Source organism: Eubalaena glacialis, chromosome X (genome assembly GCF_028564815.1).
Source record: "Eubalaena glacialis isolate mEubGla1 chromosome X, mEubGla1.1.hap2.+ XY, whole genome shotgun sequence".
NCBI classification, from domain to species: Eukaryota; Metazoa; Chordata; class Mammalia; order Artiodactyla; family Balaenidae; genus Eubalaena; species Eubalaena glacialis.
Window position 1 is genome coordinate 86,898,046 of NC_083736.1, and position 26,082 is coordinate 86,924,127.

Sequence of the window (26,082 nt, forward strand, 5' to 3'; positions counted from 1 at the left end):
GAAGAGGAATATCCTTCTCCCATCCGCTCATCCTTAATTCCCGCTTGGTTTGTCAGGGGCCTCGTAACAAAAATCTGTTTTAAAAAAATTGGGTGAAAATGCTCCAAATGGCATCATTGGGTAGTGTGATTATGGATGATTTTTAAAATTCTTTTTCTTTTATCTAATTGTTCTATGAGCATGTATTTTTACACTGGGGGAAAAAGGGGGAGTCGTTTATTGGCGAAGGGGGGAGGGGCTAGAAAGCAGGCATATTGCATTCCACGTAGCAGTTTTAATAAGTGCTGTCTGTGATGTTTGGCAAGCCTGGTTTATATCCATCTACAAGGTTTGCGAACCCATGTTGCCGTGAGTCAGTTACACCATTTTTACTATATTTCTCTTTTTAAGCTGGCATATAATAGACCCCATCCTTGCTGCTGATTTGCCACGTAGTCCTTCGCAATGATTGTAACAACCTTATAGATAAAATAAAAGGGCATTCAAATGTTAAGTAGTGTTATTTAAAAGCAGACGGTTTGTTCTATACTTTCGTGCAGCAGTTTTCAATTCCACGAATAGCAGGACGGGAGGGGGAATCTGTGCTGATGAAACTGCATCCTCTGTCAGGGTGTTCTTTACATTGTCATCTTCCACCAGTTTCCTTCTAACACTGTAAAATTCTAGCCATACTAAAGTATGATTTACAAGTCCAGTAATATATGAATAAACTTTTGCAAAATGAAGTTTAAAAACAGGTATCTGTTATTTTTATTTACAGGATTCTTTTCTGCAACAGAACAACTCCCTTGGTACAACCAAAAAGACCAGTGTTTACTTTTCATTAAAAGGTAAGGAACATATTTAGCCCATTTTTATGAATGACAAGAATTACCTATCTGTATTTGAATAAAAATTCACAAGATATAGTCTTTTAAAGACTTAATTGGAAGATATCTTAGTAGTTCTATGGAAGCGGAAAAATCCACAGAGGTGATTTGGAATGCTAATGTAGAAAATAACCTAATTAATCACATTCACTTTCTAAACCTGCTCATAGAATACAAGTAGCAAATTAAAATATAAAATATGATGAATTATTCATTTCAAGTGAGGAAAATATTAAAGTTAGATTAACCCTTATGTTACCTTTTTATTATAGGATTTGTGCTTAGTCATTTAGTCATATTTTTTAAAAGTTAGGAAACTCTTTTATTTTCTATTTTGTAAATGAATTTACTTTTATTGTTTATTCCTGGTTGTCAAAGTATGTAAGCATTGTAAGGAAAAATACAGTATAGAAAATTCCAATGATAATAAAAACACAATCTTAATCATTTGATAACCATTGTTAGCGTTTTGATGCATTTCCTTCCAGAATTTTCTTTGTACATATTCACACCTGCCTGTTTATATATACTGTTTTATCTATGTGACATCATATTATGTCCTGTAATCTGCTCATTTATCAATTAATTGTGACTATACTTTCATAGTAAATGATCAACATCTTATTTTAAAATAGATGCATATTCCATGGAAATATTTGCCTTAATTTATTTAACCAGATTCCTATTGTAGGGCAGCTACTTCCCAAACCATCTCTCCACTAACATTCATATTTTCTCCTGTTATAAAAAAGTTACCCCTGTATACCTACTATATGCACTTGTAAAAATTAGTCATATGATGAATTCCTAGAAATGGGAGTGCTGGAATAAGTTGCATGCTCATTTTACTCTTTGATACATATTGCCAAACTTCTCTCCAGAAAAATTATCACAATTTACAGTCCCACCAACAATGCATGAGTTCATTTATTTAGTCATTCAACTAATATATTTTTGTGCCTGCCATGTGCCAGGCACATGTGGTAGAGGATGATGATATAATGCTGAATATAACTTACTGGGTGCATATCCTTTCATTTTATAATTTTAATTAAAACATATACTATGGAAACAATGATTTAAATCAATGAAGTTATGCTGTAAATATTGTTCTACAGATTATTATTTTCCTTTAAAATGATGGACGTATTTTGGTAATGAATGCACTTATATTTTATAGTACCTTAATGGTTTCATATACATGTTAAACTTTGTACCAACAAGAATTAGTATTTTGGAGTTAGCAATGAGTTAGGGATTCAGACTTTTTTAATGTATTTTTATTAGCTAGTTAATTTTCTTAGTACCACTTATTTGATAATCTTTCTGTCTCACACTTATTTGAAATACCACCTTTACTGTATTAACTAAATTGTTTGGTTCTGTTTCTGAGTTCTGATTTCTGATGCATTGTCCATAATTTATCTGCAAATAACTGAGGCAGTTTTTTAATAACTTTATCTTTTCTGAAAATAATATAGGTTGAAAAAAGTCAGTACATTGAAATCCAAATAAGAAATTTAAAATAACTCAAAATACGCTGAGATAATCACTATTCACATTTTAATAAACATCTCCAAATTAATTTCTTATTATTATGCATTTCTATTTCTTAGATTAGTGGTAAGATTGAATGTCTTTTCATATGTTTATTGTCCACTTGGGAATTGCTTATTCATATCCTTTGCTTGTTTTTCTACTGAATTGAGAAAGAAACTAATCAGTGGTGAAATCCTAAGGGTAAAATAATTTTGACCTTGATTTAAGACAACTGTGACTCCTTTAGAAAATACCTCTCTTCTGATTTATGATATTGGACAAATGTGACTCAACTACAACTTTCATTCTAAAATTATCTACTTAGAGGCTTGTTTAGATGCTTTTCAAGAATTAATACTTAATCATTCACACCGATACAGAAAAGTTTGGAATGGAACAGGGAGAATAAAAAGAGAAAAAAAGCTTGTAAAAAAACCTCATACAAAGATAATATATTAATGAGCTATTCTGATTTTTGATTGGAAGTCTGTTGTCCCAAGCCATAGATTTTAGGTGCCTTTTTCTAACAACGGTCTACTTTTGATGTGTATGTGATACTTTAGGTATCTCATAACACACTTTTATTTTTGTAGCTTTTTTGGTCTATTAGTTAACTTAATTTTATAATGGCAGGTCCCTAAAAGAAAATAAATTTTATATTCATATAATGAATATAATTTATGTATAATACCATATTTTTTCTATTTTTATAAGTATTAGTGCTAGCATATAATATGCTATTTTTCTTCATAAGGCTACCTATAAATTACTTGCATAGTAATATGATCTCTGTTCCATTATTTTATAATATTCTTTTTAGAGGGTTAAATGTTCATAGTTCTACGTGAGATGGTGCTTAACACAGAATCTATTGGTATATTCCAAGCTGAACATGGCTCTTGGACATCTGTTTACACCTTCCCTGTTATGAACATATACACAATCCCACCCACCACCCCTGCCACACAAACACACATACATAATACACAATGAAAACTGCTGTAGCATTATCTTTTGTTGTAGATGTTTAAGAAGCCAAGCATTGCAAATTCATTTATTTTTAGATTTACTGTTTGTTGTTCTTTTTTTTTTGGTTCATCTAGACAGATTTTATCTGAATAAACAAGTTAATTCTTTTTTAAAACAATTTTATTGAAGTACAGTTGACCCTTGAACAACACAGGTTTGAAGTGCATGGACCCACTTATACACGAAATTTTTTCAGTAAATACTACAGTACTACACAAGCTGCAGTTACTTAAATCTCTGAATGCAAAACCATGGATACTGTGGCAGGCTATAAAGTTATACACAAGATTTTCGACTGTGCAGAGGATGGGTTCCCCTAACCCCCGAGTTGTTCAAGGGTCAACTGTGCAGTAGATATAATCGTACATAAAGTGTACAATTTGCTAAGTTTTGATAAATCTATACACCTGTGAAGTCATCACCACAGTCAATATAATGAACATTTTCATCACCCCCAAAAGTTTCATCATGTCCTACCTCATCCCTAGGCAACCACTGATCATCTCTGTTTCTATAGATTGGCTTGCATTTTCTAGAATGTTATATAAACGGAATCATGCAATATATCCCTCTTTTTGCTTATCTTCTTTCACTTAGCATAATTATTTTTAGATTTTTTCCGTACTGTTATGTGCATAAGGAGTCATTTTCCTATTTTGTTACTGAGTAGTTACCCATTGCTTGGATATATCACAATTTGTTGATGGGCATTTGTGTTTTGAGTTTTGGGCTATTATGAATAAAGCTGCTATGTTCATTTGTGTATAAGTCTTTGTATGGACATATAGTTTCATTTCCTTTAGAAAAATACCTAGATGTGGAATGACTGGATCACATGGTATGCATATGTTTAAATTTTAAGGAATTAGCTATTTTCCAAAGTGATTGTACAATTTTGCATTCCCACTAGGAGTGCCAACACTTGGTATGGTCAGTCTTTTTAAATTTAACCATTCTAATAGGTATGTAAGAGTATCTCATTGTGGTTTTACTTTGCATTTCCCTAATGACTAATGATGTTGAACATCTTTTTGTGTACTGATTTACCATCTACTTATCTTCTTTGTTGAAGTATCTATTCATATTTTACCCATTTTTCTATTAGGTTGTTGTCTTACTATTGAGTTTTGAGAATTCATTTTCTGCTCTGGATACAAGTCCTTTATCAGGTATAAGCTCTGCAAATATTTTCTCCCAATCCATGAATTTTTTTTCATCCTCTTAAAAAAAAAGGAAAAACTGAAAAAGTGCCTTTCACAGTTTTTCAAAGAGGAAAAATTTGTAATTTTGATGAAGTCCAATATATCATCTTTTTTTTTCATTTTATGAGCCATGCTTTTTTTTTAACATCTTTATCGGAGTATAATTGCTTTATAATGTTGTGTTACTTTCTGCTGTATAACAAAGTGGATCAGCTAAATGTATTTATGTATCCCCATATCCCCTCCCTCTTGCGTCTCCCTCCCACCCTCCCTATCCCACCCCTCTAGGTGGTCACAAAGCACCGAGCTGATCTCCCTGTGCAATGCAGCTGCTTCCGACTAGCTATCTATTTTACATTTGGTAGTGTATATATGTCAATGCTACTCTCTCACTTCATCCCAGCTTACCCTTCCCCCTCCCCGTGTCCTCAAGTCCATTCTCTATGTCTGCGTCTTTATTCCTGTCCTGCCCCTAGGTTCCCATGCTTTTGGTATCATCTTTGCCTGGCCCAAGGTCACAAGGATATTCTTCTATCTTTTTTTAAAGTTTTATACTTTTAGGTTTTATATTTCAATCTGATCTATTTTTGTATGTGGTAGGAGATGTGGATTGAAATTCTTTTTTTTTCTTTTTTGCAAATGCATAACCAACTGTTCCAGCATCATTTGTTACAAAAACTCCTTCTTATCTGAACTACTTTTGCACCTTCATCAAAAATTTGTTGTCCATATATGTGTGGGTATATGTTGTACTCTCTATTCTGTTCCCTTGTGTACTGATTTAATCACCTATTTGGTAAATATTTGTTAGGTCTATTTGAGAGGAAAATAGAACCAAATTGTAGGATAACAGAATTTCATTGCAGTGGAGACAGTTACAGAAGGTGGATCTTCATCCTTGGTCTTTCATTTCTGCTCTCAAATATCTGAGAGAAAGAGGCAAATAACAACAGTAATAACCTAGAAAACCAGTCAACACAAGAAACATCAAATGCTCTTCTAGTTTCTGGAGTTGCCAGTGTGTCGCTGTCTATAGTCCAGCCACAGGAATGGTAGCTAGAATTATTCAGGAGCACAAATAATGCCTCTGTTTTTCTCACCTTGATTAAGAGAGACCTCTTTGGTAAAATTAAATAGACAGCTTTTTCAAGCTGTTAATAAATTGTGGTTTAAAAAGGAATAGTAATAAAAATTGGTTAGTATTTCACACTACTGTTTTTCAAATCAAAATTATATCATTCCATACTCATTCCTAAAATAAGGGTACACACAAATGAATAGAATATGGTATGTAGCTATAACATTTTATTTTTTTTATTTTTAAGAAACTTGATTTAATAAACATATCAAACTTTGTACCAATGAACATGCATAATCTTTTTTAAGACAAATGGAATATTCCCCCATAACATTTGATTTTTAAAAGGAAATACTTGTGAATTACATTTCTGGCATTATAACCTTAACTGTATGGAATTTAAGAGAACAGTTACAATTAATGCAATAGCAGAAAAGGTAAATTAGTTACTAATTTGGATATTTGTTCTAATGCTAGTTTTCAACTTAAAAATAACATACATTGTTCAAAAATATAAATCCACATCACAGAGAAACACTTTTACAAGGACACTCAAGAATCTTTTGCCCACAGTACTCATTTGAAGAATTCTCACATAAAAACTCAAATAAAGCAAACCTTTTTAATTGCAAGTTTGGAAGCATTTTATTTCATTCGACTAAAAAGGGAGGAAAAATTCAAAGGATTTGAATGGTGAGCAATGTCCATGCATGTATGTATGACTACAATAACTATTTCTAAATTTTGTATTATATTTGGACAATGTAGAACAAGCCCAAATGATATTTTCTGCCATTTTTCATCCAGAATACCCAAATATATTTAATTAATTTGATAAGTGCGTCCTCTGAGAAAAAGTAAGTCTTACGGAATTGCAAATATTCCTGCTGGTGGGAACAAATACCTATTCCACAGCTCTTCAGAGGTGATGGTCATTTTTGTATCAAACAACATACACATAATGTTAAAAACCCTTTCTTAGAGTTTAAAAGAGTAGAATCTCAATAATAATCAAGTTTCAGCATTTGATTTCCTTAGTGAGACTTTATGACCTAAGTGATTTTAGTACAGGTTCTGGAGTCAGAATTGCTGGGCTTGAATCCTGATTTTTCCTCTTACTAGTTGTATTAGATATTGGGCAAGCTAACTCACTTTTATTACCTCTATTCTTCCTCTCTAAAATGGGGCTATGGACTTTCCTGGTAGCACAGTAGCTAAGAATCCACCTGCCAATTCAGGGGACACGGGTTTGATCCCTGGTCCGAGGAGATCCCACATGCCGTGGAGCATCTAAGCCCGTGTGCCACAACTACTGAGCCTGCGCTCTAGAGCCCGTGAGCCACAACTACTGAGCCCGTGCGCCACAACTACTGAGGCCCGCACGCCCTAGAGCCCGAGCTCTGCAACAACTGAATCCACGGGCCGCAACTACTGAAGCCATGCGCTCTATGGCCCACGTGCTGCAACTACTGAGCAACTGCTGAAGCCCAAACACCTAGAGCCCGTGCTCCACAACAAGGAGAAGCCACCACAATGAAGAGCCTGTGCACCACAACGAAGAGTAGGCCCCGCTCGCCACAACTAGGGGAAGCCCGCACACAGCAGTGAAGACCCAATGCAGCCAAAAATAAAAATTAAAAATAAATTAATTAAAAATTAATTTAAAATAAATAAATAAAATGGGGCTAAAAATGGCACATAGACCTCAAATTCAACATTGTTTACTATTTTTCATAATATTATTGATCAAGATTATGTGTAAAGGAACCTTTCTTATTATATAGTCTCAAGCCACTCATAGCATTTCTTTGTGACTATACTGTGAATTCTATTTTGGAAGCAGCATGGGACTCTACAAATAGAGATTTTCCAACTCAAATATGCATGAGGGTGGAAATTTCATGGATGTTGGCAACTCCTTGATATTAATAATAATATTAGGTCCTGATAGTTCTAAAGTCAAATAGCCACTCATCCTGCTTGGCATTGTCTGCCTACAGAATGTCTCCTGTTATTTCAAAGAAAAAAAAATCAACACAATTTTAAATAAAATTCAAACCAAGTATTGTTTTAGTGTTTTACAGCACACACAGCCCCCTTTCTTTCTTGAGAGCTTTCAAACTTCCTGATAGTCCTAAATTATACATCTTCATTATCTAAACCTCAAACTCATATCTCATGTTTATTTTTGATACCTTTTATTTTTTATTCCATTATAAAGGTTAAGAGTATAAAATTTGCATACAATTAATTACATACATCTTAAAATATAATAAAATAACTCCCAATGTGTTAAATAATGATTTCTGTTCTTGATATTAATAACATATTTTTTTAAACTTTTTATGTGTTGGTTAATTGTAGAGTACTGTGCACTGTGACTTAATTTTAAATACCCACCTAATACCTTAGATTTTCCTGTCTCATTTCTATTGCTTAGAGTATTGGTGTCAAGCCTAACTAACAACTGGTGAAAATATTGTCCCTGTTGGAGGTGGAAGGGATTTTAGAAATGATCTAGTCCAATCTCCTTATACAGACTGGGAAAACTGAGGCCTTCCTTATTAGATGGACATTCTAGGACTTTCCATGTATTCGTCACTACAAACAATTCTGCAGTTAACACACTTTTACATATATTATTATGTATGCAAAAAGTCATTTTCACAAATGTTAATGTTTTTGGTTTAGGGGCAAATTAAGGAGTAAATAAAGATTGTTCAGGTCCTCTAATAATGGATGATTACCCTAAGCATAAGCATTATGTAGTAAGTATACATAGTTGTCACTGAATAATAATAACTAACTTTATTTATCACTTTCATGTATCAGACACTGGACTAAGTGCTTTATTTTTAGTATTTTAATGAACCCATTGAGGGGTTCATTATCATCCTTATACTATCCTTTTATGACATCTTCATCTCATCCTTAGTATTATATCCTCAATGAGGATACTGAGACTAAGTGAATAACTTGTCCAAGGTCACACAGTTTATAGTCAAAAGAGCCCAGATGTGAAACCAGATGGTTTGATTCCAGAAGTTGAGTTCTTAACCACTCTACTATATCATCTTTAATGAACAGAAGTGACTGAACTCTTGGACAGAGGTACTAGAACTGGAGTTAAGTGACAGCCCTGGCCAGTTTTCCATTCCTCTGGTAATAGTTATGTCCTCATGGTATTAGCACCTATAGGGGCATCAGTACTCAAGTTCCTCTGACTTACAAGAGACTTAGCTTGAACTGACAAGGTATACTAGAACAAGCTAGTTTAATGAAAAAGATGGTTTTCATTAAATTCAACATGCCTAATGACTTCATTTGGTTAACAGCCAAACACTGGGAGGTCAGAGCTTAAAGTAAATGCCAATGTATTCAATCCACAGTTAAATGAAAAATATCCTAGGAATTTTTCCATTTAGTATCCCCAGCAGCAAAGGAACCTGTACTTCGAGGAGCCTGAAGATATGACCTGAAGCTACCCATTGAAAGCAGGAAACTCCCTTGAAATCTATATTTTATCTATGTTTCCTTTCAATATTTGACTTGTGTTCCATAATTTATTGACATAGTTTTTATATAAGATTCCTGGTCCCTGAATAAAACTGACACCCAGGATGATGCACTATGATGATCCGCTCCATTTTCCTGTGTTTCAGGCAACAGCACAGGCTCTGGGGTCAGACTGCCTGGATTTAAATCCTTCCACTTACTGTCTGTATAACCCGAGACAAGTCACACATCTCCAACTCTCAGTTTTCTTTTAAAAAGAGGATGATGATAGGAATAGCCCTATTGGGTTGTTACATAAGCATTAAGGGGCTAATCTGTGTAAATTATTTATTCATATGCATAAAGGTTCTATAAGTGCTGTCTGTTATTATACCATTCACAGGGCCGCATAGGGATTCCTATCCCAGTTAAGTAAGTATGATCCAGGGCCAAGGCTAATAAGTTTAATCAGCTTGAGTTGCTGTGTTTTATATGCGCACCATACCTTTCAACTTAGAAGATAAGTTAAATTTGCCTTGTGACCCAAAGTCACATTTTGTTGTTAAAGTGAAAACTAATATCCTTGGTTTATTGTCCACTGTGGCAGGCTTTTCAGTTAAATTACATGCTTATCATGTAGTAAAGACTAATGCTTCAGCAAATCTAGTTAGTATTAATACTTTCAAGGTGAAGATAGCTAACTCTTCACTCTTCTGTAACTCATCAATGAAAGAGAAGAGGCGAGGAAATGACATCATGACTGACTACAAGAGAGTAAATGAACAGAATGGCTAATGAACTCATTGTTTTAGTTATCAAAAAATCTATTTAATACAGAGAAAGAAACAAGAAATGCAACCATAAACTCTCCGGATTCATAATTGTGTTTTAGTGACTCTTTTAAAACAGTTGTAACCAAAATTTCAAAATTATGATATTGACCAGTTTTGTCTGTCTTGTTTTATAACCAATGTTTGTCTGTCTAAAAGACTAACTAAGCATCGTTTGTTTAGAGGTAACGAAATGCTCTAATTAACGCAATTTCATTATCTGGCATCATGAGAATGTGTCTAGCCTTCTTTGGAAGAAAGGTTAAAAATGGCACAAATACAGAATTACATGAATTATTAGACTACATGACCAGTCTGCTTACAGTGCTCTCCATGCTGCTCCTTAGCTTCTAATATATGCTATACATAGTGTTTTGAAAAATCTTCCTGAAAATACTTATCCTATCCCTGTTCTAATCCCAAAGTTTTGGTGATACTCCACTGTCTGGAATCAGATCTGTGCATATAAGCATAAGCTGTATCTGGTGACCTTGGGCAAATTTTTCAACTCCCTTTGCCCCAGTATCCTCGTCTGTGAAATGAGGGTACTAATAGTACCTTCCTCATAGAACCATGGTGAGCTTTAAATAACATAATACATGTAAAATGCTTTGAACATGGTGAGTGCTCTATCAGTGAATTCTAACTTCCTTACTAAACTTATCTTTTCCAGGAATGCTTGCCCAGTGGGATGTAGTTCTTCAACTCTTCATTTATTTCAGGGCTTATTTACTGAAGCTACATTAAAGTTTTGTATACTTTTTGATAAACATTATAACAGAACCACATAGCCACATTTCTTTTACAAACACACGTTCTTTCCCCAAGTATATTTTAAATTTCCCTAGGACAGGGACTGAGATATTTTCTTGTATGTAACTCTCCATCCTCACACAGAGTATTGCTCTGCACAAGAACAAACTTAGTACTAAAAAACCAACTTCTTAAACTAATGAACTGGATTCCTGAGAGCAGGAGTGTTTTTACTTGCTGTTGAAGTAAAAAACATTTTTAGCTTTTAATTACATCCTACTTTTATTTAACAATTGTCCCATCTCCTAAATATGCCAAATTTACTGGTGTATACCTACCATGCAGCAAATCACATTAGTTTAGTACATTTTCAGTATTTAAAGAATTAGTTTTTAGCAACCAACTTCTAAATAAGAGCACCTCACATACTTTATTAATAGCTAGGAGACTATGCAGAGTCTTTAGAAGAAAAATTCTGGAATTTAATGAGGATCTATAATATTAAATTAAAATGTGTCTTTACTTAACCCTCTGTTTCATTAGTATTTTCTTTCATAAGACAAGATTTCTAGAAAATAATTATCTGAAAATTTCTTTACAAATAATCGGCATTTAAAGGAAAATATATGTCAAAATATCAAGGCATCTCCTTTTAATAAATTGTACTCTGGATATCATAAAAATAGCCACAAATTAAGTTTCAGCTAAGTAAGATGAATAAGCTCTAGAGATCTGTTGTATAATATCATACATATAGTCAACAATAATGTATTGTACACTTAAAATTTGTTAAGAGGATAGATCTCGTGTTAAGAGTTCTTATCACAATAAAATAATTTTTTGAAAAGGCTACTCTGAGAACCAGATTTTGTTTGTTACCAGAGCCTTGCTGTTTGAATTAAGCATCTACATGTCACATTGAATTTTCCTTTCTTGTAGCATATTAAGAAACAAATTCCCCAATTTCTTTATTATTTAAAATGTACTTTTCCTTGGGAAGTCAAGTTTTTCTTAACACAAAAAGCAGTTATTGAAGCATTTAAATGATTGGGAAAATGCCAGAAACTAGGGCTTGAGAACACATCTGCCTTGGTAACAGAACAAAAGAACTGGTTCTCAATATGTGCAAAAGATGCCCACAGTAGAGTGTCAATGAAAAAGCCAAGTTGCAAAGCAATATCTGCAGTATGAGCTCATCTATGTAAAAAATACATATAAAAAGGTACGTATACGGAGTGTGTGTGTGTGTGTTTTCATACTCATAGCAAAATGTCTGAAAATATACACACCAAACTGATGTAATTAGGTAGAAGAAAAAGCTTTAAACTTTTATTTTCTATTCTGAAGTACTTTTTGAATTTTAAAATTATGAGCATATATTATTTTTGTAACTAAAAAGGAAAAAGTTAAGGCAACAATGAATAACGCTGTTTGCGCAAAGTTTGGGTTGTTGTTTAGTCAAGCAAGGTTTATATGGAGAACTTGAGTACTGTCCCAATTATTGCTTTTGCAAAGTAGGAAGTATCTTTTGCTTGAGCAGCACTTATATAGCCTGATATGTATACATTTCTTTCATTCAAATTGTTTCCTTTCCTCTTATTTCAAAACTCACATCATTTTTCCTATTGACTTGTACAGCCATTTTTAATGGAGAAAATGACTCTTGCTTCTACAGGCTCAGGTTATCTGGAAAATGAAGGTCATGAGTAGATTAACCATTCTTCTGAGAAGTTTATTTTTAGCTTTGTGGGGAAAACTTAGGCCAATTCTTACAAATAACTATTTGGATTTTGTGATATCCTTTCTTTCCTGTGGTTTTGTGATGATTTGAAGAAATTTAAAGCCATAAAATATTGCTTGATCATAAAATCACTAGGCAAATTGCATTTTTCTGCAAATGATGTACATATAATTTAGCTGCAAATGATGTACATTTATAATACGCTTACTAAGAGATTCTGTTTAACTCAGTAAAAGACATATGCTTACTGGACTGAAATTTGAAATCACTGAACCGAAGTTATTATAAAATAGTAAAAATTAATGGGATGCACATTTCAGAGAGATAGCTATGACAACTGATAAAGTATTCTAGTTACTGTTCCCGTCTATACTCTCTTGCATTCTAACTGTCATTTCACTATTTCAGACCACTGTCATTTTCCACCTGGATTATTTACCTCATCCTCGTCATCTATCTCCCTACCTCAAGCTCTCTTGCTTCCCTTCCAGCCTATATTCTATTGTGAAATTAACCTTTCTAAAATGCCGTTTTCATCATATCATACCCTTCTTGAAAATCTACAGTGAATTCTCATTGAAAGGCAGAGTGGTGTAGGGAAAAAAAATACCAGTTTCGAAGTCAGACAAACTAGAGTTTGAGTCTTGGTCATGCCATGCAGCCTCTGGTAAATAATTTTATAGAAATTAGATTCCAGAATCAAACATACCCACATTTGCCACTTGCTAGCTGTCTGGCATTGAGAAGTTACTTAATCTCACTAACCCACAGTCTCTTTATCAGTGGAATGTGGAAAATAATATATAACTATATCAATTAGGACTTTTCAGTTGCAAGCACCATAAATCAACTCTGGCTATTTTATTCAAAGTTTAATTCATTGGAAAATAAGAAGGTATCACAGAATCTGTGGAAAGCTGGTGAGTCAGGTCTGGAAACACGCAGGAACTGAAGTAGCTCTGAATACCTAGGAAGCAGAAAACACAAGGGCCTCATAACCAGAATAGTCTAATCATGATGTTGAGGATGAGATAAACTGAAACTTCAGTCACTTTCAATTTAATTGCTTGCCCCTTAACTACGATAGGGTAAGGCCTCTAGTTACAGTCCCACTGGATTCTTCCCAAAAGAAAATCAGTGCTATGAGACTGAGGGAATGGATACCCAATATCCAACATACAACAAATGCCCACTATGCATATAAACCACAAATCACATAGTAAATGCTCAGTAAATGACTATTTTAACAGAATAAAGTCTGGACAACTTAATCAGGCCTTCATGGCCATTCAATTTCTGACCTCAATCCACTTTTCTAACTTAATTTTCTCCCAAATCCTCTACATAAACCCTGAATTCTCATCTCTGCCCTTCTCAGTCCATTTTCCCTGCCTGAAATCTTCTCAACCTCTCTCACTTTTTAATATCCAACTTATCTCTTCTAAGGCTCAGTTTAGCTCTTTTTCTGATCCTGGAATCACTGGTTTTGTTTCCCCCTTTTTTCTTAATCATGGATTGCTTCTTGACATACTTTTTGAATGGTAGTCTTGTATTTGCTAACTCTTTATGTGCCCAGCTTGATTATAAACTCCTTCAGAAGAGAGATCATGTATCATATATTTCTTTGCTTCCTTGATGGCACTGAATCCAGTGTTTTACACATAGTAGGCACTCATAAACTTATGATAAACAAATGCAAGAATTGCGAATTATTAATTTAAATCAACATTCATTTAATGATCACCTTCTGTATACTCAGCACGGTGTTGATTGTTTTGAAGGTACAGAAAAAAAAACTATGAAAGTTGCCTTTGATGTAGCTCACAGTCTAATTTGGGAGAGAAAAAAATAAAAGCATGCAGTATCCCAGGAGCAGTTATATTAATAAGTAAAACATATCATGTGAAAATGTTTTATATCGGTACTAAGGGTATGAGAAGATGTAAAAAGCAGGAATAACTAATAGTTATGGGAAAATTGAGAAGGAAAGTTTATTGAGGTGGAGTAGTTAGTTAGCAGTAACTAACTGGATATATGAAGTTAGAACTGGGAAAAAGCTTCGCAGTCAGGGCTGGAAATATAGGCTTGTGACTCATTGTTATGTAAGGAGTGTTAGTGTAAATGAAGAAATTATGAAAATATGGTAAGCCTGAGGAAAGCCATGTAGGTGCTGTAAAGGAAGTCCACCAAATTATTCCATTTAAAATATCTCTGTGTTTTTTAAAACAGATCTATTGAAATGTAGTATACATACTATAAAATTCACTCTTATTAGTGTATAATTCAATGATTTTGGTAAATTAATAGAATCGTGCAACAATCACCGCAATTCAATTTAAAAATTTTTCCATCATCTAAAAATTCTGTGATACTCATTAGCAGTTAATCTCTTCTCCCATGCCCAGGCTTAAGCAAATACTCTTCTGTTTTCTTTCTCTGTAAATTTGCCTTTTCTATACATTTCATATAAATGGAATCATATAATATGTGGTCCATTGTGTGTAGCTTCTTTCACTGAGCATGTTTTTAAGGTGTATTCATGTTGTAGCATGTATCAATAGCTTGTTCCTTTTAAGTGATTAATAGTATTCCATTGTGTAAATATATCACATTTTGTTCATCCATTTACTAGGTGATGGACATTTGGATTTTTTCCAGTTTTTTCTTATTATGGATAATGCTACTATGAATAGTTACAACATGCCTCTGTGTGGACATATTTTTTTGGACATATATTTTTATCTCTTACGGTTAGATTCCTAAAAGTAAAATGGCTATTATATGATAAATTTATGTTTAACTTGTTAAGAAACTGCAAAATATTTTCCAAAGTGTCTGTACCATATTATGTTCCCACCAACAATGCACAGGTGGTCTGCTTTCTCTGCATCCCCAACACTTAGTACCATTTGTATTTTTTATTATAGCCATTCTAGTGGATATGTAGTAGTTTCTAATTGGGATTTTGATTTACATTTCCCTAATGACTAATGATGTTGCATATCTTTTCATATGCTTTTCAGCTATTCATAACTTGTTTGATGAAATGTCTAATCAAATCATTTGCCTATTTTTAATTAGGTTTTTGTCTTCCTAATAATTATTGAGTTGTAAGAGTTATTCAAATATTCTGTATACAAGCTTCTTATTTTATTATTATTATTATTTTTAATTTGCCTTTCTCTTTTAATCCCATCCCTGCTCCAATTCTAAAAAAGTCCCCAGAAATTAAACACAAGGAAGCTCAAAGAGCCAAGGCAAGCCAGCCCAAATGTAGCAGACTCCTTCCCACAGGGGCCAAAGTATGGGCACTGGGGTGTCCACTCAGAGCCTGGTAGTTAAAGCTGGTGCAGAAAAAGGTAGTTCCAGAAGCTAGCAGTAACCCTGCCCAGAGGGACTTTCTGCACAGGAGCACCCCTAGCAGGGCCAGGCTGTGTAAAAAGTGGTGTTTGTTGGTCTTGTGAAAGAGCTCCTTCCTGTAGGCATCCAGGAACTGGGATAAGTGTGCCCCATAGGAGACCAAGCCTAAGGCCCCCACTCCGGACAAGGCACCCAGGCAGCAGAAAGCAGCCCCTGGACTGGCCATGGCTGTGGATCTACAAGCTTTTTATTAGATCTGTCATTTGCAAATGCTTTCTTTTAGTCTGTGGCTTGTACTTTTATTTTCTTATTGGTGACTTTTGAGGAGCGAAAGTTGATACATTAAAATTGATCAATTTTTTCTTCTATGTATCATGCTTTCACTATTGTATCTAAGAACTCTCTGCCCTACTCAAGGTCACGAATACTTTCTACTAGAAGTTATATATTTTAGCTCTTAAATTTGGGTCTGTGATCCATTTTGAGTTAATTTTTTGTATATGGTACGAATTAAGGGTCTAATTTCTTTCTCTAAATTTTTTTTTTTTTTTGGCCGCACCATGCAGCTTGCGGGATCTTAGTTCTCCAACCAGGGATTGAACCTGTGCCCTCAGCAGTGAAAGCACCGAGTCCTAACCACTGGATCGCCAAGGAATTCCCTCTCTCTTTTTTTTTAAATGTGGGTATCCAGTTGTCTCAACTCCTTTGTTGAAAAAACTATCCTTTCCCCCATTGAATTGTCTTGGTACCTTTGTTGGAAATCTACTGACCATAAATGTTAGAATTTATTTCTGAACTTTGAATTCTGTTCCACTTATCTATATGCCTATCTTTGGGCCAATACTACACTGTCTGATTAACTGTGGCTTTATCTTAAGTTTTGAAATTGGGAAGTGTGAGTCCTCCAATTTTGTTCCACATTTTCAAGTTTGTTTTGGCTATTCTGGTCCCTTGTATTTCCATCTGAAATTTAAGATCAGCTCATCAATATCAGTTTCTGCAAAGAAGCCGGCTGGGACTTTGATAGGGGTTGCATTTAGTCTATCCATCAATTTAGGATGAATTACTATCTTGATAACATTGAGTCTTCCTATCTAAGAGCATGAAATATCTATTTATTTAGATATTCTTTAATTTCTCTCAGCAATGTTTTGTGGTTTTTAGTGTATAAGTCCTGACAGAACCTCTGTGCTGAATGAACTGGAGGGTGGAGGGTATGGGAGCAGCTTCAGGTCCTAATGCCACAGATTCCCACTCTTTGTACTCCAAGGTCAGCGATGTTTCAGGAATAAACACTCCTCAGGTGGATATATAGTTTTGGTCAATTTCCAGAGTGCTGAAATGGTTGCTTTTTTAATTTTGTCCAGGTTTATAGTGCTTTTGGGAAAGATTTCCTAACCTCCTCACCTAGCCATAGCCGGAAGTTCTAACATGTGTGTATTTTTATGAGAATTTGTGTTCCAAGCACTTCTAATTCCAAAAGCCCAGTGATTGATAGAATATCTGTTGAGTTATGCCAATTCATTCAAAAAACATGTTAAACTACCACTTGTCATGTAAAGACAAAACATATGGGTTACTGAATAATTTTTTTTGTATAGCATTGATTATGTGTTTAGAGTTGTGATGAAACAGTGACTGAAACTGACTACATAATTTAATTCAAATAAACAGATATATCGAGCATTTCTTATGTGTTTGATACCACAGGAAACAATAGATGAATTAATCATTATTGCTGCCCTAAAGAAATTCTCCATGTAGTGTCAGAGTCTGCAAGTATGCTTCAAGTCTACAAGTCTTAAGAGTCTGAAGTATCAATATCAGGTAGACAGCCAAGTGTGCATCCTTGGAGCCCCAGACTCATAATCAACTGCCTATTCAAAATCTCTATTTGGATGTCTAGCAGACATCTCAAAATTAACATGTACAGAAATGAATTTGCTCACCCACCTTTTACTACTAATCTTCTTTAGTGACCCCATCTCAATAAATGGCACCTCTGTCTAACGAGTTCCAGACACTTGGTAGTTATCCTTGATTTCTTTTTCTCCCTTACCCCATATCCAATCAGTCACCAAGTCCTCTTGCTTCTACCTCCAAAATAGTATCTCATATCTGCTCATTTGTCTCCTACTCTAGTGCCAACATCCTAGTCTAGACCATCTTCATCGACTGCCACCACCCCATCCAAATTATCATACCTGGACTACTGTTCTGCATTCCTTCTTAAACCAAAATATCATTTCTTCATACATGGGGCAAAGTGATCTTTTAAAAATGAATATATGATAACGTCACTTCCCTGCTTAAAATTTTCAGTGGTTCCACATTTGATGTACAATATGTTGCCCAGTTAAGTATGTTATTCAAGAGCCATAGCATTCTAGCCCCAACCTAGTCCAACTAACCGTCATATCTCACCTAGACTAATGTTCCTTCTGTATCCAATCTTATCTCCTGTCTCTTTTCCACATAGTAGAGAGAATGATTTTTCTAAAATACAAATATGAGCATGTCTCTATTTCTCCTCTATTCAGAACTTTTCCCATGAGTTTTTGGACAAAGTTCAAAATCTTTAATATTGTCAACAAGGTCCTTCATGATCATGCTCCTGCCCATTTCCTCAGCATTATCCCATGCCACCATCACCATTAATCATTACCCTCCAGTCATATTAGCCTATTGTTTCTTGATGGAGCCAAGCTCATTCCTGTCTCAGTACCTTCATATATGTTTTTCCTTCTGCTTTGAATTGGCCCTCATCCTCTTTACCTAGCTCATGACTATTCATCTTTCAGGTCTTATTTTAAATCCCTCTTTCAAAGAGAGGTCTTCCCTGATCCCATTTACTAAGTACTAGCTATGTGCTGTTATCAAGCCCTATGCATTTTCTTCATAGCACTATCACAGTTTTAATTATATAGTTATTTGTAGGTTATTTATTTAATATGAGTGGTCCTAAAATCTATGAGTTTAGGGACTGTGATTGTATTGTAATGTCACCAGCATTTTCTAGCACAGTGCTGGGCACATAGTTAGCACTCAATAAATATTGGCTGAATGAATTAGTGAACATGCCATGGCAACATAAAGGAGAAAGAAATTGTTTCCTGCTAGGAGGATCTGGAAAGTTGGGGATTAAAAGAAAGGTATTTTAGGCAAAGGAAACAACATGTTTGTACAAAGTCAAAGAGTTAGGAAAGATACTGGAATATTTGAGGAATAGTGAGGTATTTTCTGTGACTAAAGCATAGGGATTTCAGTGATACATGGAGGAAGAAGAGAGAATAAGAGGAAGAAAGTTAAGGAGAGATGAGTTTGGAGAAGCTCAAGATCAGGGTCATTCTGCCAAACTAAGGAATTCAAATTTAATTAAATAAACATTAGGGAGGGACCAACTTTAAAGAAAGGTGACTAGAGTTAGCAGTGTGGAAGATGGACTGGACACAAAAAAGAGTAAAGAATAATATGTATGCAAGTGGGGTATACGTGATGCACAACATTTGCATAGCAATCTGTATTTTTTATAGCACCCTCCTAAAACCTTACCATTGTATGTGTGTGTGTGTGTGTGTAATGTCACTCAGATATACTTTAATTTCAAAATTTGTCATAGGTCCTCCCTTTATGCCCTCATGATATCATGATAATTCTTAATACTAACAATTATAAGAATATGAAATTACATCAGCCTGTAACATTTACCTTTTTGAAGTATGTTCACATATATTACCTTATTTGATTTTCACCCAAACCCATAAAATAGACAGAGACAACTTTTCTTATTTTGTCAATGTGAAGACTGGGCTCACAGAGGCTAAAAGAACAGCCTAAGGTTATATAACTAGTATAGCTAAGATGCAGCATTAGAACCCTTTTCTAAATCCAAGGTCCTTCTCAATTTACCACATATCCATGCATTTTAGTACTAATTTTACTGTTTTTGCTTTTTATAACTAATGCTTTTGAATAAAATTTCATAATGAGCTTCCATAACTTTGAAGTAACAACAAGGTTAGCTTTCCTCAAGTTGCTCTTTTGAAATACTTCCACAATCTATAAGGCCTAAACAAAGACTGAAAAAAGAATTTCCTAGATAAATGAATTATAAATACAGTCTTCATTAAAAAATAAATTTTGATTATCAGCCAGTGAAAAACGTATTTTAGACCTTTTAAAAAATCTTCGGATAAGAATGAGTGCCCACATAGAAGAATTGCATTGGGTTGGCAGGAAAGGAATCATCTCATTTGTTTAGAAGGTTAAGATAAGACCAAAAAAAGCAAAAACAAAACCAGACAAAGTGGAGTAGAAATGTAAAAAGATGGAAATGCCAATATGGCTGAACATCTTTTGGGAAAGATGGTATGGCATGCTTATCATTTATAGTAATTTCATTTGGAATGTCTTTTTTTAAGACTTTATTTTTTAGAGCAGTTTTAGGTTTACAGCAAAATTGAGAGAAAGGTACAGAGATTTCCCATATACTCTCTGCCCTCCACACATGCATAGCTTCCCCCGTTATCAACATCACTCACCAGAATGGTATTTTTTTTAACCAAAGATGAACCTACACTGACACATCATAATCACCCAAAGTCTACCTTAGGGTTCACTCTTGGTGTTGTATATTCTCTGGGTTTGGATAAATGTATAATGACATGTATGCACCGTTATAGTTTCATACAGAGTATTTTCACTGCCCTAAAAATCCTCTGTGCTCTGCCTATTCATCTCCCTCCCCCACAGCCCCATCCCTGGCAACCACTGATTTTTTTTTTTATTGTCTCCATAGTTTTGCCTTTTTTCTGTGCAACGGGGTCAAAAATTCAAGGTGAAGTTGAGAAAAATTAAAAGCCATAAAAGATAAGCCACCTGCAAAATTAACCCAAGAGCCTGCTTGTGAGTAGATAATTCAATTTGGAAACACTCAAAGTTTTGGTTGAGCTTCAGGGAGGCATGAATAGAATGTGATCATAAATTGAAAAGGTAAAATCTAATCAGTTAATGGCTGCTCAGTTAAGACTGAATTATCAGAAAGAAAATTACTACATTAGGGAAAATCATAGAACTAGCTGTGAGTTTACAGAAATGGCTAGGAAAGAGAGTGCCCTGATTATCAGATTGGAATACTCTAGTCCCCAGCCCAATGGTGGAGATTGGTAGGTAGATCAAATTAAATCTTGAGGCAGTAATCATTAAGAATATCTACTGACCCATTTTTTAATGATTCCAGGTTCACCATGGTAATTTATGATTATAATTTTGTTTTGTACATGTATTATCTAATAGATTCAGGATATGCTGGTTATCAAACTGAACATTCCTGTGCTTACAATATTTCCAATTATAAACTAATGGATGGGCATCTGATTTATACATTGATATAGTGTGACTTTAGTTAGTGTGAATTAGCCTCCCTCATCCTGGTACTACTGGCACACTGATAGAATAGTATAAAGTCTTACATAGATTGAAGCAAATATTATGTCTATATGGAAAAGCAGGTGGGTGACATCATTTATCCATTTGCTATCAATTAAAGAACTAGGTGGTGATACAGAATATGCTTATGTTTCCTCTTATTTTTATTGTTTCTTGTTGAAATTTCCTCATGGCAATGGTTTTTGGACTTTCTACCATAAGAACCTGAGGAAATTATTAAAATTACAAATTCGGAGGTCTTACTCCCAGAGACTGTGATAATACTTGGTCTGGGATGAAGCATAGGACTCTGCATTTTTTTTAAAATGACCTATATGATTCTGAGCTTGTGCATTAGTGGACTATACCTTGAATAGCACTGTTCTGCAGAAAATTTTGCTATATTTAAATAAGCCTGTGGTTCTTAAAACGATTGTTCACTGCTGGGCAAAATTTCACAGATTTCTGTTAGGTTTCTGTTAACTGGATAAACCAGTGACATCTGAAACCAGTTTCAGACCTCTGATTGGTCAGAACTGTGTATGCAAATCACAGCGAGCATTGAGGAAGTGGACGACAGCTTTGTAAGGATAACCGACTTGAGGCAGGGCTAAGGAAAGACCAAATGGCTGCCATCATCACTGTGCTATGTGCTCCAAGGTGAAGAATAGAAAATAAAATCCTCTGAGGTCTTCCCTGTTCAACAGCAGAAGCAAATAGGTAAGTGGTAATGCCAAGGTGTAGCCTAGGTGATAGTACCCCCTCCAAAATCTTATCGTCTCCACATAGCTGCCCCAAATGAAACAATCTAAGTAAAAGCAATGTGCTTCCTATGGAAGTGCAACTTTTGAGTCCCTAACTTTCTCTAAGAACCAGATTGCTGCCCCTAAACACCTCTTACATAGAAATTTTCCAGCTTACTCTGGAAATCAGGAACTATTTAACAGAGGATATGCAGTTGGAAGAGGATTCAGGAGATGGGGTGAGGGGAAAGTAAGAGCAGGAAATCGGTTGGTAGAGAGTGGTATAGGCTAGGGTGACAAACAGGAAGTGGCAGAATTAGAGTTTGAATCCATCAGACTCCAAAGTCTATATACTTCTTTATTAGATTTTTCTAACATTAGTGTGCGTAAGAATCACCTGAAGGCCGTGGTAAAAATGTAAGTTCATGACCCCAGAAATTATGATTTAGTAGGTCTTATATGGAGTCCAGAAATCTATATTTTTATCAAGTATCCCAGATAGCTCTGATGCAGATGGTCAGTGGACATACGTCAAGAAACATTTTTTCTCAGAGGAGTAGTTGTCAAACCATTTGGTTTAAGGATTCCTTTACACTATTAGAAATTACTGAAGACCCCAAGGAGTGTTTGTTTATGTGGTCAAGAATATCTGATAAATAATAGTTATTTATATTTATGGTATTAAAAACTAAAACTGAGAAATTTTAAAAATATTTATTAATCCATTTTAAAATACCAATAATAAGACCATTAAATTTTAACTAGATAACGTTTTGTGAAAAGTAATTATATTTTCAAAATTAAAAATATTTAATGAACAGACATGTATTAGTTTACGTTTTTAAATCTCTTTAATGCTGACTTAATTATTCTCATATCTGTTTCTACAATTTGTTGTGATATGATGCTTTGGTTGAAGTATATGAAAAAAAATTAGGCCTCACACAAATAACATAGTTGGAAAAAAGAGAACCCTGCAGACAACTTGAAAAGTTGTTGGAGACTCCCATGGGTCCTGGGACCACACTTTGAGTTAGTGTCTTAGAGTAATATCTATTATTGCTCTCAGAAAGGGTTATGTTGGTCAGTCTGTGTTGGTCATCAAAGTTTAGGGACACCAAAGAAAGTAGAAAATTAATTTATTCCTTAGACTGTTTTGGGTTGTTAAATTATTTCATAAAATTTACCCCAATATTGCTCTTTTATTAACTTACTTTGTAAATTTGAAAGCACTATAGAAATATAAAATAGGAGTCCAGGTGTTGGGGAAGAATTTTGTTTGAAGAAATTGGGTTTCAGAACAAAGATTCCTTTGAGGGTAGAGGAGTGTCAATTGGCAATGAGGAAGGAATACATTAGGTGACCAATTATAGGCAGGAAAAGGAAAAGTATAAAAGCAGGGAATAATCTGTAGTTACTTATAGTAGATATTTGCAATTGAATAAATAACTGTAATGGTGAGAAAGTGCTAATCATAACCTTTTAAGGAGGATTATTACTTTGCCTGAATAAAAGAACCTTTTCTTCTGGTCAGCATACCTCTTCAAATTTGGTTACATTTTTTTTGTACTTTAAGTTTTAGTTCTATAACCTAAAACATACTGCAAACTTATGCAAGGACTTTAATAAATATTATCTCATTTCTTATCTTTGGTCAAAGTGGAAGAACCTAGAAAGCAGATTGGAAAGAAGCAGCTGGAAAAGTGAGAGGAAAACTGAATGTTTGTAATCTTGGAAGCCATTTGAGGTAAGTGTTTCCAGGAGGAAGGAGTGAGTGATCCAGTCTGTCAATTGATGCTGATTGATGAAGTTAAGATAAAAATGAGAATTGATCATTAGACTTAGTGGCATGGAGGTGATTAGTGACCTGGACAACAAAATTTCTGATGGAGTGGTTGAGGTGAAAGTCCCATGGGTGTGGGTTCAAGAGAGAATGGGAAGAGAAGAGTTGAAAACTGTATACAGTAAGTCCCCTACATATGAAACTTCAATTTGCAAACTTTCAAAGATGCGAAAATGCGTTCACATGTACAATCACATAAGTTCACGTGTCTGGCGTACAATTGTCACATGCGTGCACCCTCTCCAAGTGGTTGTGCTTTTGTGTACTTTACTGTATAATACTGTATAGAGTACAGTAGTACAGTATTTTTATTTCAAGCCACTATACTTTTCAAGGTACTATACTATAAGATTAAAAATGTTTTCTTTATTTTTTGTGTTTGTTTTTTATGTACTATTTATGTGAAAAGTATTATAAACCTATTACAGTACGGTACTATATAGCCGATTGTGTTAGTTGGGTACCTAGGACTGACTTTGTTGGACTTACGAACGCGCTCTCAGAATGGAACTCGTTCATAGGTAGGGGACTTACTGTAAACAGCTCTTTCCGGGAGATGTAATAAAAAAGAACAACAGAGAAATGGAGCAGTAGATAAAAGGGGAAATAGGGTTAAGACAGGTGGTTTTTATTGGTTCAAATGAAACAGTAGCAGGTTTCTATGCTAATGTTTTTTTTTAAGAGCTTCAGTAGTGAACACAATACACATAGATCTTTTCCTTATAGAACCCATAATCTAGTGAGCAGAAATGGTATTAAACAAATGATTACACAAATAATTAGATAATATTCATTGCAATGAATATTAAAAGAAAAAGCACAAAGTTCTATAAGAGCATAATCGTCAGACTGAACTTTTTCAAGGACATCAGAAAAGACTTCGCTAAATAAATGTTATTCAAGTTGCACTTAGGGAGGGAGAATAGTACTTGCAGAGGCCCTGGGTAGAGTGAATATGGCACATCAGAGATACTGAAAGAAGGCCATTGAGTTTGAAGCGCAGAGAGGGAGGAGGATGAGTGGGGCAGAAGATAAGGTTGAGGAAATAAGCAGTGACCAGGATTATTTAGGTTGGAGCCCATAGACTCATTTAGGATCTTTGGTTTTTATGCCAAGAGTATAGGGATCCTTGACTTTATGTGTTGGCCACAACAAAAGTAAACCAGCCAAAATTGAAATGTAAAAGGTGGAACAGATAGGAAGTAGAATGGAAAGGTGAGTTGCATAACCATTGTTTATACTGCTACAGACAGGACATTAGGCCAAGTCTATTTGTGATTTCATAATCAGTTATTTTCCAATGCAGTCAATTTATTCAGCCTTCAGCAATTGAGAGATTTCTGTCTAACTGATCAAATCATACAGTAAGCAGGTCCAATTTGTTTGTTAAGATGGCCAAAAACAACAGATCATTATCATTCCTTACTTCATATCTTCCAATGGCTCTCTTTTTCTCTCTCTTAAAAATTAATGTATTTTCCAACTTTTTATTATGAAATTTTCAGGCACATAGAAAACTTGAAAGACTTTTGCAGTGAACACCTATACACTCATAACCTAGAACCAAAAACTTTTATCATTTTGCTGTATTTGCTTTCTTTGTTTTGCTGTACAATTTGAAAGTAAGTTACAGAACTCATGATGCTTCATATGCAATTTCTTCAGCTTGCATCTCCTAAAAATAAGGGAATTCTCTTCCATACTCTTAATATTATAATATTTAAGGTAATTAAAAATAATTCCCTGATGTCATCTAATACCTATCAATATTAGATATCTCTAGGTGTCCCCTCAAAATCATTTTTAACAGCTTTATTTATGTATAGTTTTCACACTGTGAAAATTATTCATTTTAAATGTAATATTCAATGACTTACTGCAAATTTACAAAAGTTGTGCAGCCATCACCACCATGTAATTTTGGAACATTTCCATCACTCCAAAAAGAAACCTCATATACCTGTTTTTTACTGAACTGGGATAAAATCAAGGTTCATGCATGGCATTTAATTATGTCTCTTTAAATCTTCTTTTTTTCTAGAGCAGTCTTCATTTTTTCTCATGTAATTTTTAGAAAAGACCAGATGTTTGTTTTTATAGAATGTCCCATATTCTGAATTTATCTGTGTTTACTTATTACATCATTTAACTTGTTCCTCTGTTTCCCCCATCC

At 34.5% G+C, this 26,082-nt stretch overlaps 1 protein-coding gene and 1 long non-coding RNA gene across 2 annotated transcripts; one reads left to right on the forward strand and one right to left on the reverse strand.

Annotated features, from left to right (window-relative positions):
• Positions 1-786: 786 nt before the first annotated feature.
• LOC133082145 (uncharacterized) lies at positions 787-20,773 on the forward strand. The gene is made up of 3 exons (XR_009698915.1): positions 787-830; positions 16,463-16,575; positions 20,695-20,773. It is a non-coding gene; the product is annotated as an uncharacterized LOC133082145 (long non-coding RNA).
• On the reverse strand, positions 15,764-16,122 carry LOC133082575 (transmembrane protein 256-like). Its single transcript, XM_061179207.1, has one exon. It carries the CDS (start codon positions 16,120-16,122, stop codon positions 15,781-15,783), a length of 342 nt encoding a protein of 113 aa, XP_061035190.1. The 3' UTR covers positions 15,764-15,780.
• Positions 20,774-26,082: the final 5,309 nt, after the last annotated feature.